Consider the following 17,001-nt stretch of genomic DNA (forward strand, 5'->3'; position numbering starts at 1 on the left):
TGTTGATGAGGACTCAATGTTTGCAAGTGTCTAGACTCAAAAATATGACTCAAACAAAGTGTGTTGTTCGATGTAACAAATGTTTTGCATACACTTGAAAACACAAAAGACACAATGTTTTGTTGTTTGGTCTTGAATGTTTGATTGTTCAAAAGTAAGTCAAGCACAATTCTTATGGTTGGCCAAGACAATAGTTGTTGATCCCACGTGGGGTTTTACCCTTGAGGCTACACTATTCAGAGCAGATACTTAGATGCTTGACCTCACTAGCTCCACCCTCGGCACTCACTTCTTGGGTCAGCCAAGCATTAGTCCCCACGAAAACACCTTGTGGCGAACTTTGTATCTCTACTAAGAACCGTATGTGTGTGGGCCGCTACTAGAGGTCTGACCTCCTGCCCCAACAACTAGAAGGATTTTGGCTTCTAAAACAAAAAAGTGCTACTAAGGGCATCCACTCGTGTGTCCATACATGCGGCACTTTTAGCTCTGTAAATAAAGAAGGCTCCTAGTCGGTAGGCGTTACGCCCTAAAATTGATCAAATAAATTTGATCAAACGGGTTTATGGGGAGACATAGTGTCAGTATGAACTAATCAGCACATGTTACCCATAGTTTTCACCATGAATACAGTTGTTTATAGTGGTTCGGAAGAGGTGGGTTTTCCTCTCTACCACTTGGGTCATTCTCTTTTCACTAGTAGTCCTAATGACCACACGGGAAGACGGGCCCTCTAAAGATTAAACAAAAAGAGCCTATTGCTCAAGACACAAAAGACAATGATTCAATTTTAGTGCACCAATTGAAGTATTTGCTGGTCTATGAAAACAAGACACATAATAAAAATCAAAAACCCTTGCCAAGGACCTGCAACAAAGATCTATTAGTAGTTTGGATTGTTTCAAATGATCACCTCTTCCTGCAAGAACACAAGTTAGGTAACTTTTAAACCTAAAAGACTTTGTGAAAATAGGGGCCTTCAACAAAATGATTTTGCTTTCAAGACAAGCTACACCAATTTCGTTAGCTAGATCTAAAGATGTTAGCTCAAAATAACTAGATCTGAAAAACCAAATGATTAAAACTGAATCAATGAAAAAAAAAAACCCTAAAAATGAAATTAGTGCACAAACGAAGGTACAATACACAGACGTAGCTTTGAGACACAAACGTGCTTCTGTGAGACACAGACGTGACTCCATAACGCAGACGCGGCTTTCGGACGCAGACGTGCCTACAAACCCCACAGACGCGACTGGAGATCACATACGCATCTTTTGGAATCTACAAAAAAAAAATGAAATAGTGTCGCAGACGCAGATGCGATTCCAGATGTCACAAATGTGGCAGAAAGTCACAAACGCGATCCAGAAGTGCGTAGATGCGACAGAAAGCCAAAAACACGTTCCGAAAGTACGCAGACGCGAAAATATCAAAATGCTGTCGAAAATGTCAGATCTGCAACTTCAAAACACAAAATATGCAACAAGGATGTTAAATGCAAAAGGGACAAGAGTCCCACCAGGCATGCCAAAATGTATATGCTGAAAATGGATAAACAACAATAACAATATTGAAAGACTAAATGGATTCAACCACAAAACCCTAGCCTAACAACAACAAAGATCCAGCATAACATATGAAGATTACATAAGACAATGCAAATCAAATGAAATCACAAAGATTATACCATCACATGTCCAATAGGGTTTGAATCTCCATTCTTCCTATCTCCATTGATCTTGCTTGATATATTTGCTCTCAGATTTTATGTGTGCACAAGAGCTCAACAAAGAATGGAAATGTGGTTGCAAATAGGATCACATATGAAGGTGCAAAGTGTAGTGTCATCAATTGATCAAGTAGTTGGGGGTTTGATAATCAAGGAAGCATCTCCTTATATAGAGGACACTATATGAAATGGAGGGATAAGATTGAGAGGTGTAAAAAAAGGTCGGCTCTGATTAGAGGGTAGGTAAAGAAAATAATAAAATAATGAAAGGGGTAGGTAGTCTAGGAATTAAGAGATGAATGACATGTGTCATGGGTAGAAAAGGTTAATGAATTAATTAAATAAATAAGGATTTATCTAATTAATAGAGGAAGTGGGATCAATTAAATAAATAAGATATTTATTTAATTTAGGAAAAGCACAAATTAAATAAATAAAAGTATTTATTTAAATGAGAAATAAGGCTAGAAGAGGATAAATAAATTAATTAAATAAATAAAGATTTATTTTATTAATAGAAGAAATAGGCTAAAGATAATTAAATAAATAAAATATTTATTTAATTAGACTGGACAATTTTAGGTGTCTACAGTGATCATTCTTTCGATAAGAATGCTTCTTTCGGTAAGTTTCCTTCATTGCGCCAATGGTATTATTTCCTTGGTAGCCTTTTCCCGTCAATGAAAATCGTCTTTGCTTTCTTCGATATCCTCTTTCGTTGGAATCAATGCTTTCAATGAGTTCCTCTTAGGTTCATCAGTGTTCCCTATCCTTCGCTACCCTCTTTATTTCGATGAAACTCTCTTATGTTTCATCGACCTTTATCTTTCGATGAAAATGCCACTGTCGGCCAATAACTTTAGTATCTCTTCGATACCCTCCTTTCTTGAACAGTCCTATTGATGAAACCTTCCCCAGTTTCTTCGATTTCATCATTTCGGTAGAACTATCTTCTTTGTTCTACTCATTGCATATCCTACTGATTCCGAAGTTTCTTCATTAGCCCTTCTTCATCGATGGAACCTCCTTTGGCTTCATCGATATACCTTCTATTGATAAACGAATGCTTTCAATAAGTCCCTTTTGAAGTTCATCGAGGCCCAAGTCTATTCGATAAATCATCTTATCGGTGAAACACCGATAGGTTTCTTCGATTCCCTTTTTTGATGAGACATCGTTGGGTCCTATGTCAAAGAAACCTTGGGCTTTGGTAACTTCCTTTATCCTTCGATCGAAACACTTTTTCTATCAACATCACTTCACTCCTTCGATGAATGGGTCTATTGTTTCATCGAGGCCTTTTGTCTTTCGTTGATTCGCTTCCACTATCATCTTTCATCGAGGACCTCATTAGTAATCTTCCTCAATAAAGTTGCATCGGTAAAACCACACTCATGGGTAACATACCTTTTAGCCTCCTCGACACTCATATTATTATCGATATCTTTTCGTTTGATCGTACTTTTGATAAGAACGCTTCTTTCAGTAAGTCTCCTTCATGTTGTGCCGATGGCATTATTTCCTTGGAAGCCTTTTCTTGTCGATGAAAACTGTCTCTGCTTTCTTCGATTTCCTCTTTTGGTGGAATCTATGCTTTCAATGAGCCCCTCTTAGGTTCATCGGTGTCCCATTTCCCTCGATACCCTTTTATATCGATGAAACTCTCTCATGTTTTATCAACCTTTCATCTTTCTTTGAAACTGTCTCTGTCGGCCAATAACTTTAGTATCTCTTCGACACCCTTCTTCTCTCGAACTGTCCTATCGATGAAACCTTCCCCAGTTTCTTCGATCTCATCTTTTCAGAAGATCTATCTCCTTCGGTGATTTCATTACATGTCCTACCGATACTGCAATTTCTTCAGTAGCCTTGCTTCATCGACGGAACCTCAATTGGTTTCTTTGATAACCTTATATCGATGAAAAATAATGCTTGCGATAACCCACTTTTGAAGTTCATCGATGCCCAAGTCGATTTGATAAATCATCTTATTGATGAAACATCGATAGGTTTATTTGATTCAACAGGTGTACCATTTCGGTAAAATAAAAGCCCTCATTTTATGCATGTGTTGGCCTATAGGAACCCCTAAGTGCCCTACCATATACTCATTTCATATTTGTTGTTGAGCTTTCTATAATTGAATGGCTATCTGACAATCCACAGACTGCGGGTAATATGTGGTGCTACCATAAAACTCATCTACCTCTATTACCCTCAGCTGGACTCAGGCAAGACTATGGATGATCTCTTCTCAAAATGGAAATTATCTAGAAAATTTGTTTATGAATATACTATATTGATGACTTTATAATTTTAGATATATGAGGTAAAGAATTTAGAAACATCAAAGATGGATGTCAAATCACGTTGGAATACTACATGTGACTAACAATCTGGGCAAGTGTTTTGAAAACTAACCATGCAGGAGGGTAGGGCCATCTTGAACAAATGACAAGATGAAAGCTGCTAAAATGACAAAAGACTACATGCAATCAAGGCTCAAACTCTGAAACAAAGCACAAGCAGAACAGTGACAATTGAAAAATAGTAATATGGGTCTGTAAGGGAAGAAAATATCTTCCCACTTGCTCACCCTAGCTCGGGGTGTTTTTGTATTATTCTGAATCTATGGTTATTGTAATTAGATGTAGAAACTATCTGGACTACGGTCCCAGGCAAGGCTAGAGGTTTTCTCTCCTCCACTCTTTCCTACCAGCACCTACACGAGTGGAGTAATGTAAAAAATTAATTTTGATTAATAAATTTTTTTGGCTACGGCCTCTTACCGATCAAAAAAAATAAAAATGAGTACAAATTTGGATGGATCTTTTTATTGTAAACAAGATATAACATTGGTACCATTCTATGAGTTTAAACAACCAATGAACAAATATTTTTTTAAACATGACAACTACAAATTTTTTTTCTGTAGGATTAGTGAAAATGGAGGCTCAAAAAAATCTATGTTGTTCAAAACCATAAGTATTTGGCCTCAGACCATTGATGTAGGAAAGTTCTTATGATAATTTGGAGTCTGGAGACTCAAAATTTCCTAATTCTATTAAATTAGTAGGCTACTCTATTGGTGAAAACAATCTTAGTAATAATATGTAGAAGGCCTTCTCAGGCAATAATTGCAACAACTACAATAATCATGAGGTGAAATGTCATTTAAAAATATGATTTTATCTAACCTACGACATACCTAATTAGAGAATGGCTTGTGAAAAGGAATGACAATGGCATTCCCAAATAGATTAAATATTAAACACTAATTATTTCCCTTTATATTTGATACATGTCCATACCCTATTCAGTTGATTTCATACAAGACATATTCATGCTACGTAGTACCCAATACCTCTAAGACGAAGTCAAGTACACACATGTACCTATATGAAACTAGCAACAAAGAACCTTAGAAAACCTATTTAATTCTTTCTTGGCCCTCTTCTCATTTGGTTGACCTTTTTGAAATTATTTGTAAAAATGAAAACTTATCTTCAACTAATAAAATTAGACACTAGCCAAAAAGAGCTAGATAAACCATCAATTTTCATGCACTAGAAGATCAAGCAAAAACCAAACCTCAATAAAAATCTTGATTTTCTTCACATACTTGTCAATGTGATGTGAATACCATTTTGTCTAGATGAAAACATTAATCCTCAACCCATACAAACAATGACTAACAATTAACATTTTTGAATATTTTTAACTAATTATCATCCACTATAATTTGTAACATACTCAAATAATCAATCTTAAGCAATATATTATTTATTTTATTAGAATAAATATGAAAATGATAGAGAAATGATATAGAACTAAACAAAAACAACAAACAAAAAATTGTTTTGAAGGTCCAATGCTTGAATACAACACTTTATTATTTCCTATATCATTAACACTATTGTTACTATATCAACAAGGAATATCTTTAGAGTGTATATATTGACATGTTATATTTTTATAAAATTGTATATATAATCTTATTGAATTAATAGTAAAGTAAATATAATATAGTATTCTAATTTATAATATATATTTTTTAACAAGTAAATAGCTACAGAGGGGCAAGGCAACACCCTTGTATTAAACAAAAAAGAGAATACAAAGCCTGATTCAATAAGTGTGGTAGGGAGAAAGAATTAGGAAGAAAACCTCCTACCTTAGCTCTAGTCCCAAGATAAGAAAGACCAGCCCTGAAGGCTGGATGAGTACAAACATATACCAACCTTTTAAAGATAGAAAGGTTTTAAGACAAAAATAGACAATCTCAAAAAACAGAGAGACCAGAGGGCCCAATGAAAACCGGAGTGAAAGAGAGTCTTCAGAAGCATCATCCACAAGTGCATTAGCCGCATCCAGGACAATGGGACATTCCGTGCCACAGTTAGAATGAGTTGTTGATTCTACCTTCTCCTTTGGGAGTCGGTAATCGTTTGGGAACCACTCTTCGCCCAACCCAAAACCCCATTTTCATCCACCAGATCTTCATTTTCCAAAATCCCAAAGTCATCTGTACCCGTTAGATCTATATCATAGAAATTTTTCCCTCTATTTCGACGTGAAACCTCTTTGTATGCCATCCGCTTTAAGCAGGAAATCAATGTTCCTGGAGATGACAGGCCAAATTGCTTGGAGAGACTCGAAATCCAAAGAATTAACTATTGCAAGCTTCTTCACCTCTGCTCCATTGCTTAGTGACATATAGTAATTTTGGGGAAGCAGAATTCTAAGATTTGCATCAATATTATCCAATACAACATCTATTTCTCCCAACAAGTGATGCTTAAACATCATTTGCGTTAACAATTTTTCTTTCTGCTTACTAGTCCCCATGTAAATTATCATTGCAAGAAAAAAAGTTGGGATATCGGCATTGGCTATGTACCTATCATAAGCCATAAGAAATTCCTTTCCTAGAATCCTCTTAAGGCTGTGGAGAATAAGAGGATGTCGAGAGAAGAGGACCTCTTGTAGACATTTGTTCATTATTTTGCCCAGGAAAGCCATCTGGCGACAAGTAGCTTCAAGGAGGATTGGGGTCTCCATAGCGAGTCACCAAGAAAGGAAAGCAATTGTTTGATGGAAAGAAAGGGTATACCATTGTTAAATAGCATGACATCAAACTAGAGAATACACCACCCTGCAAGGAATTCATACCCAATAAAAACCCACATGCATGAGCTGGTAGTATCCAAAACACCATATGCGCCAAAGCTCCTCAACTTTGTGTCGACTGACTTTAAGCATCAAGTGATCATAAACAAATCTTGAGAGGATCTAGTCGTAACTAGATATTAATAAACTAGACTTATAATTAATTGCCACAAGGCCAAAAATCGACACTAATCAATGATGCCGACAATGCGTCACATCTCGTTTGTAAGAAGAAACCTTAACAGGTTAACCAAGAAGACAGTCGATCTCTCCACCGGAGACCATGACCATAAAGTGGAGAAGGGGTAAGGCGGCTACCGAGCAGCAAAGCACCATTTTGCTCCACAACCAGAAGTTGCAGAAAGAACCGAAGAGTGCACAACCATCAATAGACCCAACCAGAGAGTGTCCCCCTCAATGGAAAGTGATGATAGCATGTCAAGCAGTGGAACCAATGCCACATCACCAATCGGCCAAACAGAAAATCATCATCGGTGGATATTCAAGTGGGGTCATCCACGGCTATAGCTAATTTAGAAAGTCTATCAGCTTCACCATTAGCTTCCCTGTAGATGTGGCTAACCCAAAATTCATCAAAGGTAGCTAGCCGCGCCAGGATTGGTTGAAGCCACTGGTTAAGGCGCCAAGTAGGGATGCTATTACAGTGGATCGCATTAATAACATTTAATAACTCTCCTTCCAAACGAATTCTCTGCACCCCTAGCTCCTTCCCTAACTGAAGACCTCTTAAAGCTGCTCTGAATTCTGCTTCATTATTAGTAGCCACACCAATCTTTTTAGAGATTTCTTTTATACAGAGAGCATTAGAGTCCCTCAGAATACAACCAATACCACTTTGATCCGGATTTCCTGCAGAAGCACCATCAAAGTTTACCTTGCTCCACCCATCCTTTGGCATATCCCATTTCACTCCCACTCTTGGATTGATCTGATCCACCGAGGTTCCCAGTCCGAAGATGGGTCAGATGAGTAGGTTTCGAAGAACTGGCTTAATCTTACAATCCCAGTCTGTGAAAAAATTTCTCTTTAATTTTTTGGATTGGGCAACCTCATTCAGGGGCTCAGTCAAGTGGTTCTCAATTTTTCCACAAAGAGACAATAGGCTCATTTCTTTACCCTAGAAGATTCTACGGTTCCTTTCTTTCCAAATTTCCCAAATCAGAAGTAATGGGAGGATAAAAATAAAATCAGCAAAAACCACCTTACCTGTCAATTTAGGCCATTGCAAAAACCACTTATCCAGCCCTGTAGGGAAGGGGCCAAAGATTCTCAGTTTTCCATTGAAATGCCACCAGCAGTGACTGGAGAATTTGTAGTGGAGGAGAAGATGATCCACAGTCTCTTCATGTTCTAGACATAAAGTACATCTTTTGGGTCCATTGATACCCATTGACTGGAGTCTTTCTTGAATTAATATTTTTCTCTGACAAGCCAACTAGGCAAAGGAGCCCGCTTTGGGAAGGAGGTGTTGATGCCAAAAAAGATTAAAAGGCCAGTCTTTTTTATGAATAGCCACTTCTTTCAATTTGTAACCAAAACATACTTTGTATTTACCATCGGAGGAACCGCACCAACTAATAATGTCCTTATCAAGGGAAGGGAAAATAATCCTTTTCTTGAGAATGTCAATAAATAAGTCCTTTTGAAGCTGATCCAAGTCCAGCTGATCCAAAGAGTTCCATTTTCATTTAGCAATACCATTTTCTTGGATTGGATAACCATAATCACAAATATAGTGCCGCCAAAGGCGACATGCTTCTGCCATAATAGGTTGCAGAGAGGGGTTGTGACATAGGGCATCTTCACCAGACCAAGAATAAAACCAAACAGAGGCATCCCTACCATTCCTAACATCCCAGGTAACCTGATTGCTTATGATTTCCTTGTTGTCCAAAATGAAATTCTAGATAGCCGAGCCTCTGGGAGGATTATTGATAGTGAGAATCCTTTTAGGCTCCAGGGAGTCCAGATATTTATGTTTCAGGAGCCTTGCCCATTTTTGCTTCCCGTCGCTACAAATTTCCCAAACCAGTTTAGCACCCATTGCTAAATTCATAATCGAGATTTGGTGAATGCCAACACCTCCTGCCTTTTTTGGTTGGTAGATCTTTTTCCAAGATATCAAAGGGAATTTACCTTTATCATCTGAACCATTCCAAAGGAAACTTCTCATTAGAGAAATCAATTCATATTCCCACCAGTAATCTCAGGCAAGCCATGGAAAAAATCGGTAGTACTGAAAGAATAGACTTTATCATAGTGAGCTTCCCAGCAGTGGATAACCACTTGCCTTTCCAAGTTGCAAGTTTGGATTTGCACTTATCAATAAGATGCTTCCAGTAGTGAGTTCTGTTACTGCCAATGAAGAGGGGGGTACCAAGAAACTTCCCTAGGAAGTTTGTGACTCTAAGATTAAGAATCCTTGATAATACAACTTGTAAGTTAAGCAGAATGTTGACAAAAAAACACTTCAGATTTGTGCTAGTTGATTTTCTGCCCAGAAGCGATACAGTAATCATCAAGGCATGTTTTAATAGTTCTAGCTTCCCTCCTACATGCCGAACCAAACAAACTGGTGTCATCAGCAAACTAAAGATGAGTCATTTTTTCACCCCTGTTGCCACATTAACTCCAACCCAATGATCATCTTGCTGAAGAGCTCTTATAGATTGACCTAAAGCTTCAACCATTATGATAAACAAAAATGATGATAATGGATCACCTTGTCTGATTCCTCTTATCGAAGAGAAGAAACCATGGGATGAGCCATTAACTAGAACAAAAAATTTGGGGGAAGAGAGACAACTCGTGACCCAAGTCAGCCATTCCTTACAGAAGACAAATTTATTAAGAACATCAAACAAGAAATCCCTGTCCACCATATCATAAGCTTTCAGGATGTCCAGTTTTAAAATCATACATGATTCCTTGGTCTTTTTGGCTGTGTGAAGCATTTCATGAGTAACGATAATGCCTTCTACAATGGATCTTCCAGGGGCAAAACCACTTTGTTCATTTGATATGATGTGTTTAAGGAGGGGCTTCAATCTGTTAGCTATGATCTTTGTTACAATCTTATATATAGTGTTGCATAGAGCAATGGGCCTAAAGCCACTCATCTATTGTGGATTTTTCTTCTTTGGAATTAGAGTCAAAAAGGTGTGATTGATAGCCCCTATCATAGTCATCCTCTTTCTTGATTCTTCTACTGCAAGATGTAGATCTCGAGCAATGATATCCCAGAAATGATGGAAGAAAGCAGCAGGGAAGCCATCTGGGCCAAGAGTCTTATCCGGTTTCAGTTGGAAGGTAGTATTCCTTACTTCATCAATTGAAATAGCAGTACAGAGAGCTGTATTTTGATTAACGGATATAACAGATGGGATTGAGTTCAGAATTATGGCTCTTGCTTCATGGTGGATCTGATGGTCACCATTCAACAAAGAGTCAAAGAATCTTACAACTTCCTGCACAATCTCCTAATAATTCCTGACAGTGACTCCATCCAATCTCATAACCTCCGATATTCTATTTCTATTTTGATTGGCAATGGCCGACCAGTGGAAGAATTTGGTGTTTTTATCACCTTCCTTTAGCCATAACTCCCTTGATTTTTGATGCCAGTGGATTTCCTCACACCGAAGGATTTCATTTAGGTCAGATTTGAGAGAATTTTCTTTGATAAATATATCCTCAGTCATTCTTGAAGTGATAACAGAGCTGGTTAAGTTTGCCAGTTGAGCCTTGATTCTTAATTTCTCCATATGAATATTCTTGAAATGGCTCTTATTCCATTTGTTGATCTTGACCTTAATATACTTGAGCTTTTTATTGAGAATGAGTAGTCTCGAATGATTCCCCAAAACCGGTTCATTCCACCAAGCAGCTATAAGGTCATATATTTTAGGCACTTTGAACCATATTTTCTCAAACCGAAACGAGGTACCTCCCTCTGCTTGACCCAAGGTGATCTCTAGACAAATCGGGTAGTGATCTGATCCGATAAGCGGGAGAATTGACGATTCTAAGGCTAGATTTTTTCCTAACCACTCACCAATAACAAGAAATCGATCAAGCCGTTTAACAATATTAGTAAAACCCACTCTCTGGTTCGTCCATGTGAAAATTCCATTTTTCGGAACAATGTCTAAAAGGTGATTCTTCTCAACAAAATCCAAAAAGTCCTTCTAGGACGTACCAGTCCTCTGAATACCCCCACTTTTCTCAGTGCCAGAAAGGATCGCATTGAAGTCCCCAAGTACCACACAACTACCATCGGTAATACTGTTTAGTTAGCTGGATAAGAGATCCCAGAGAGCCCGTTTATCACCAACAGTAGATGGTCCGTACACATTGAAAATATTGAAATTCACATTCCATCCAAGAATAGTAAGCGAGCAATGTTGCCAATACTTATCTTCCCCAACAAGTCAGATCTTAACATTCATGGGGTTCCAAATGATTCCCAAGCCACCAAAGGCTCCATCCGATTGCCTAAAAAGCCCATTCCACTGTTTCCAAACTCTCATTTTAGCAGCAGTCTCAGCCTTGCTCCATTTAGTTTCCTGTAGTAGCCAAATATCTCCTTTGGTGTCGTCAATCTGGCGCTTAATCAAGCGCCATTTGTAATTTATAATATTAATATATATCATTTTATAATATTTATTATAAAATATAAATTGATTACGAATAATTTCAAAAATTGACGTTTCTACATTTTAAAATAGCTTTTAATATAAATTGAAATACATAGTTAATTTAATATTTATAATAAGATTGTTTAGATATTTTCTAATATGAATTTAAAAACTTATAAGAGATACATTTTAAATTTTTGACTTGCATTATTAATACTTATCATAATTTAATATCTATATATATATAATTTTATGATGATTAAATTATAAAATTAAAATTATATATTAATTTAGAATCTTATTAAAATTAATTATATATATATATATATATATATATATATATATATATATATATATTGTCTTGAGTATTTTTTAATATGAGACTAGAAACTTGCTTCTATTATAACATTAAATATTTTCTTATGATTTATAAAACCAATAAATAAATTTAAACAAAGAAAAATTTCTATAAAATTATTGATAAATTAAATATTTTTTGATAATTTATATTTATTTCCATAAAATATCAAATAAAAGAAATTCAAACAAGCAAACCATCATAGAAATTGCATATGGCAGGTAGGGGTGACCATCAAATTCCAGGCTGGAAAGAGTGCATTAAAGGAGAAATGATATTTTATTGGAAATACTAAGAATAAAAAATAGGAATTTGCTATGGAATATACCACCCCATAATGAAGCTGTCACTTCAGTAACATGAAACTCCACCAAGTAAACCTTCTCCCCCAAAAAGAGGCAAACAGAATATTACTCCTTATCACCAAATAATTGCATATGCAAAATGAAAAATCGCCTGCTCCGTCAAATCATACACTGACAACACTATTTTACCAAATAAATTTATGTCTATCCCATTAACACGTAGCATTTTAGAAGATTCTCAAATAGTCAAAAAATAAAACCTTCTCACACTCACCCAACAGATATTTTCGAAAAGGAATTGAAGGATATTTTTCAGATATTTTCGAAAAGGAGACTGTCAAATGAGCGCCCCTCACGCCGTCCGAAACGCGCTTACCTCCATTACACGAAGTGCACCTACGGTGATATACACATTGCATATCTCCCTATTCCAAATAACCCTTTACAACCTCCATCACAGGCACTGCCCCTAGTGCTATATATACATTGCATATCTCCCTATTTCTATATCACTCGTTTACAACAATTTCACAAAATTGTACTTATCTTTAGTGCTTTGAGTTGTAGATTCTGTGTATACATCCATACTTTTCATTTCCAGGATGTCTGAGGAGCATCAGCATCATCTGTTTCACCACAAGAAAGATGAGGAGGTGAGCGGCGATGCAGATAACAGTGCTTATGTAGAGCAGACGACTGGTGAATATGGGGGTGAAGACAAGTATGAAAAGGCGAGAAAGGAGGAAAAACACCACAAGCATCTGGAGGAAGGTGGTGAACTTGGAACCGGCGCCGCTGGAGGATTTGCGATGGTATACTGTATTTGATATATATACACTGAATATATGATAAAATTGCTGCTTTTTAGGTCTGAAATTTAAATTGTAGGCCGTCCTGCTACTGAATATATGTTAAAACTGCTTCTTTAAGGGCTTGAAATTTAAATTGAAGGCAGTCTTTCTACTGAATATATGTAAAAACTGCTGCTTTTAGGGTTCGAAACTATAATTGAAGAACGTTCTTGTACTGATTATATGTTAAAACTGTTGTTTTTAGGGTTTGAAGTTATAAATTGAAGGGTGTCCATTGTACTGAACTTATATTTTGGTATGTGCGATGTGACAGTATGAGAAGCACGAAGCAAAGAAAGATCCAGAGAATGCTCACAGGCACAAGATAGAGGAGGAGATTGCTGCAGCCGCTGCTGTGGGCGGTGGTGGAGCTGTATTCCATGAACACCATGAGAAGAAGGAAGATAAGAAAGAAGAAGAGGAAGCCCATGGCAAGAAGCATCACCATCTCTTTTGAACTTCCAGTTCTAACAATAAATCTATTACAGAAAATAGATATTTGTTTATATATAAATATAAATATTAAAGAGTTGTGCTGTATTGGAGATTAAGACAGCAATGTTGTAAAGTTCTTACAATAAATCTATTACAGAAAATAGATATTTGTTTTTATATATATATATATATATATTATTAAGTGTTGTGCTGTATTGGAGATATTATTAAGGTAGTATTGCTGTGAAGTTCTTGCCAAATGCTGGCAGGACAGTTTTGTGCTTTTTTAAGTTATAGACAAAGCCAAAGCAACTCAAATAATTAGAGTAATTTCATGAAACAAAATGTATGTATAATAAGCGCAAAATCATGACTTATAACTAGTTTTGAAGATCTATAGATGTACTAAAGCCTATCATGACATTAAAGAGGCTAACACTTTTCTTCATATCATGGATTTTTCTTCATATCATGGATTTAGAATGAACAGATATACTATACAAAATCATATTGTGCTTTCATGCAATGCTACATAGCCAATGAGACATGATTAATAAAAATGATAACATCATTATTTTGATGGACAATAGTACTAAATCCTAGCCACTACTTATTGACTTAATGGTTAAAATCTAGTCTACCATGATTTCATAGAAAACTTGTATAAGTAAAAGAAATCTTAATCAAATTTGATCAGGATTTAGCTTCCAGGCAACGAATCTGAAGTCGTTTTCTCCAATTTTAAATTCATTTTCTGAGGCAAGGAAGAAACTTCCCCCTACAAACTAAAAATCCAAACACAAAAACTTCAGGGAGCCTCTCTCTCAGAGGCACGGGCAAGGAGGATATTTGCAGAGGAATTTAGCTTTACACCTGCCAAGGCATTTGTTTGGAGATTTCCATAATCTGGTAAACAAATACATTCTATACGATTTAAGATTTTGAGGCATTCTCTCAATCAGTCCACAGGCATGGTCTATGTTCCACATTTACATATATGTCTGGCAAGGCAGTCATGGCTATAATATCTCACCAAACTTATTGATGAATGTCCATGCCCTGAGGATGTTGGCAAATTGAGGAGATTGGTTTTTTGCTTCAGCTAATTGCATTTGTTTGCATAAAACAATCATTACTTTGAAGCAGTTTTTACTATAAAATTGAATGGAGACGGACAAACCAAACCAAAACAAAAATCCACCAAAAGTGAAGAAACATAAACCAAAAATGTGAAAATTGAATTTTTTTTTACATTGTTAATTGCCAATTCGTCCAGGTGCTTCTGCACCATTTTATCCAAATCTTGCTAATGAAACAACCTTCTTGTCTTGCGTAGGACAATTCAAGGAGATGTTGAACAATTACTATGCCTCTTCCCGCTTGTAATCCTCAATGTTTGCTACAATGGGATAAAATTCAACATGCCTCATGAATATCCGCCATGGCAACAGCAAGTGCTCTGTAAAATTACAAAATTAATTTAATAAGAACATTAGAAAATAACATGGAAGCAATCCATGAGAATTCTGCAACAAATTTAAGTGCATGTGTAACCAACAACATATAAAATGAAGAAAAAAAAAATGCATAAAATATCAAAGTCAAGAATTAATAATTGGTTTTAAGAATTGATTATTCTATTATAAAATCGGACATAAAAATGAAACAGTTAACCAGTTAACCAATTAATTGTTCATATCTACTCAAATGCTTGCAATCAATGAAATTAAAAATAAATGAGCGCCCCTCACGCCGTCCGAAACCCGCTTACCTCCATTACACGTAGTGCACCTACGGTGATATACACATTGCATATCTCCCTTTTCCAAATAACCCTTTACAACCTCCATCACAGGCACTGCCCCTAGTGCTATATATACATTGCATATCTCCCTATTTCTATATCACTCGTTTACAACAATTTCACAAAATTGTACTTATCTTTAGTGCTTTGAGTTGTAGATTCTGTGTATACATCCATACTTTTCATTTCCAGGATGTCTGAGGAGCATCAGCATCATCTGTTTCACCACAAGAAAGATGAGGAGGTGAGCGGCGATGCAGATAACAGTGCTTATGTAGAGCAGACGACTGGTGAATATGGGGGTGAAGACAAGTATGAAAAGGCGAGAAAGGAGGAAAAACACCACAAGCATCTGGAGGAAGGTGGTGAACTTGGAACCGCCACCGCTGGAGGATTTGCGATGGTATACTTTATTTGATATATATACATTGAATATATGATAAAATTGCTGCTTTTTAGGGTTTAAAATTTCAATTGTAGGCCGTCCTGCTACTGAATATATGTTAAAACTGCTTCTTTTAATGTTTGAAATTTAAATTGAAGGCCGTCGTTCTACTGAATATAAGTTAAAACTGCTGCTTTTAGGGTTCGAAATTATAATTGAAGAGCGTCCTTGTACTGAATATATGTTAAAACTGTTGTTTTTAGGGTTTTATGTTATAATTTGAAGGGCGTCCATTGTACTGAACTTATATTTTGGTATGTGCGATGTGACAGTATGAGAAGCACGAAGCAAAGAAAGATCCAGAGAAAGCTCACAGGCACAAGATAGAGGAGGAGATTGCTGCAGCCGCTGCTGTGGGCGGTGGTTGAGCTGTATTCCATGAACACCATGAGAAGAAGGAAGATAAGAAAGAAGAAGAGGAAGCACATGGCAAGAAGCATCACCATCTCTTTTGAACATCCAGTTCTAACAATAAATCTATTACAGAAAATAGATATTTGTTTATATATATATAAAAATATTTTTAAGCGTTGTATTATTAAGGCAGCATTGTTGTGAAGTACTTACAATAAATCTATTGCAGAAAATAGATATTTATATATATATTATTAAGTGTTGTGCTGTATTGGAGATATTATTAAGGCAGCCTTGCCAAATGCTGACAGGACAGTTTTGTGCTTTAAGTTATAGACAAAGCCAAAGCAACTAGAATAATTAGATTAATTCAAAATGAGTTGAAAGATATAAATATTTTAATTTCATGAAACAAAATGTATGTATAATAGGCTAATATTTGAATATTTGAAAAAAATTAAAATTTTTGATTAAAGAAATGGCAAATCTAATATTTTTAGATTTGAGTGGAAAATCATGACTAATAACTAGTTTTGAAGATCTATAGATGTACTAAAGCCTATCATGACATTAAAGAGCTAACACTTTTCTTCATATCACGGATTTAGATGAACAGATGTACTATACAAAATTATATTGTGCTTTCATGCAATGCCACATAGCCAATGAGACATGATTAATAAATGAAAGTCATTATTTTGATAGACAATAGTAGTAAATCCTAGCCACTACTTATTGACTTAATTTTTAAAATCTAGTCTACCATCATTTCATAGAAAGCTCGTTTAAGTAAAAGAAATCTTAATCAAATTTTATTAGGATTTAGCTTCCAGGCAACAAATCTGAAGTCGTTTTCTCCAATTCTAAATTCATTTTCTGTAGCAAGAAAA

General features: G+C 36.0%; 3 protein-coding genes across 3 annotated transcripts; 2 read left to right on the top strand and 1 right to left on the bottom strand.

Moving 5' to 3' along the window:
• Positions 1–7,403: 7,403 nt before the first annotated feature.
• LOC131067341 (uncharacterized) lies at positions 7,404–7,820 on the bottom strand. The gene has a single exon (XM_058002301.2). The coding sequence runs from the start codon at positions 7,818–7,820 to the stop codon at positions 7,404–7,406; it is 417 nt and encodes a 138-aa protein (XP_057858284.2).
• Positions 7,821–12,696: 4,876 nt separating this feature from the next.
• Positions 12,697–13,723, top strand: LOC131067355 (abscisic stress-ripening protein 5). The gene is made up of 2 exons (XM_058002323.2): positions 12,697–13,034; positions 13,348–13,723. The coding sequence occupies exons 1-2, from the start codon at positions 12,825–12,827 to the stop codon at positions 13,528–13,530; spliced, it is 393 nt and encodes a 130-aa protein (XP_057858306.2). The 5' UTR covers positions 12,697–12,824; the 3' UTR covers positions 13,531–13,723.
• A 1,666-nt stretch (positions 13,724–15,389) lies between these two features.
• On the top strand, positions 15,390–16,382 carry LOC131067353 (abscisic stress-ripening protein 5). The gene is made up of 2 exons (XM_059221627.1): positions 15,390–15,715; positions 16,030–16,382. The coding sequence occupies exons 1-2, from the start codon at positions 15,506–15,508 to the stop codon at positions 16,123–16,125; spliced, it is 306 nt and encodes a 101-aa protein (XP_059077610.1). The 5' UTR covers positions 15,390–15,505; the 3' UTR covers positions 16,126–16,382.
• The last annotated feature ends 619 nt before the right edge of the window (positions 16,383–17,001 follow it).

This window comes from Cryptomeria japonica, chromosome 5, assembly GCF_030272615.1.
Source record: "Cryptomeria japonica chromosome 5, Sugi_1.0, whole genome shotgun sequence".
NCBI lineage: Eukaryota > Viridiplantae > Streptophyta > Pinopsida > Cupressales > Cupressaceae > Cryptomeria > Cryptomeria japonica.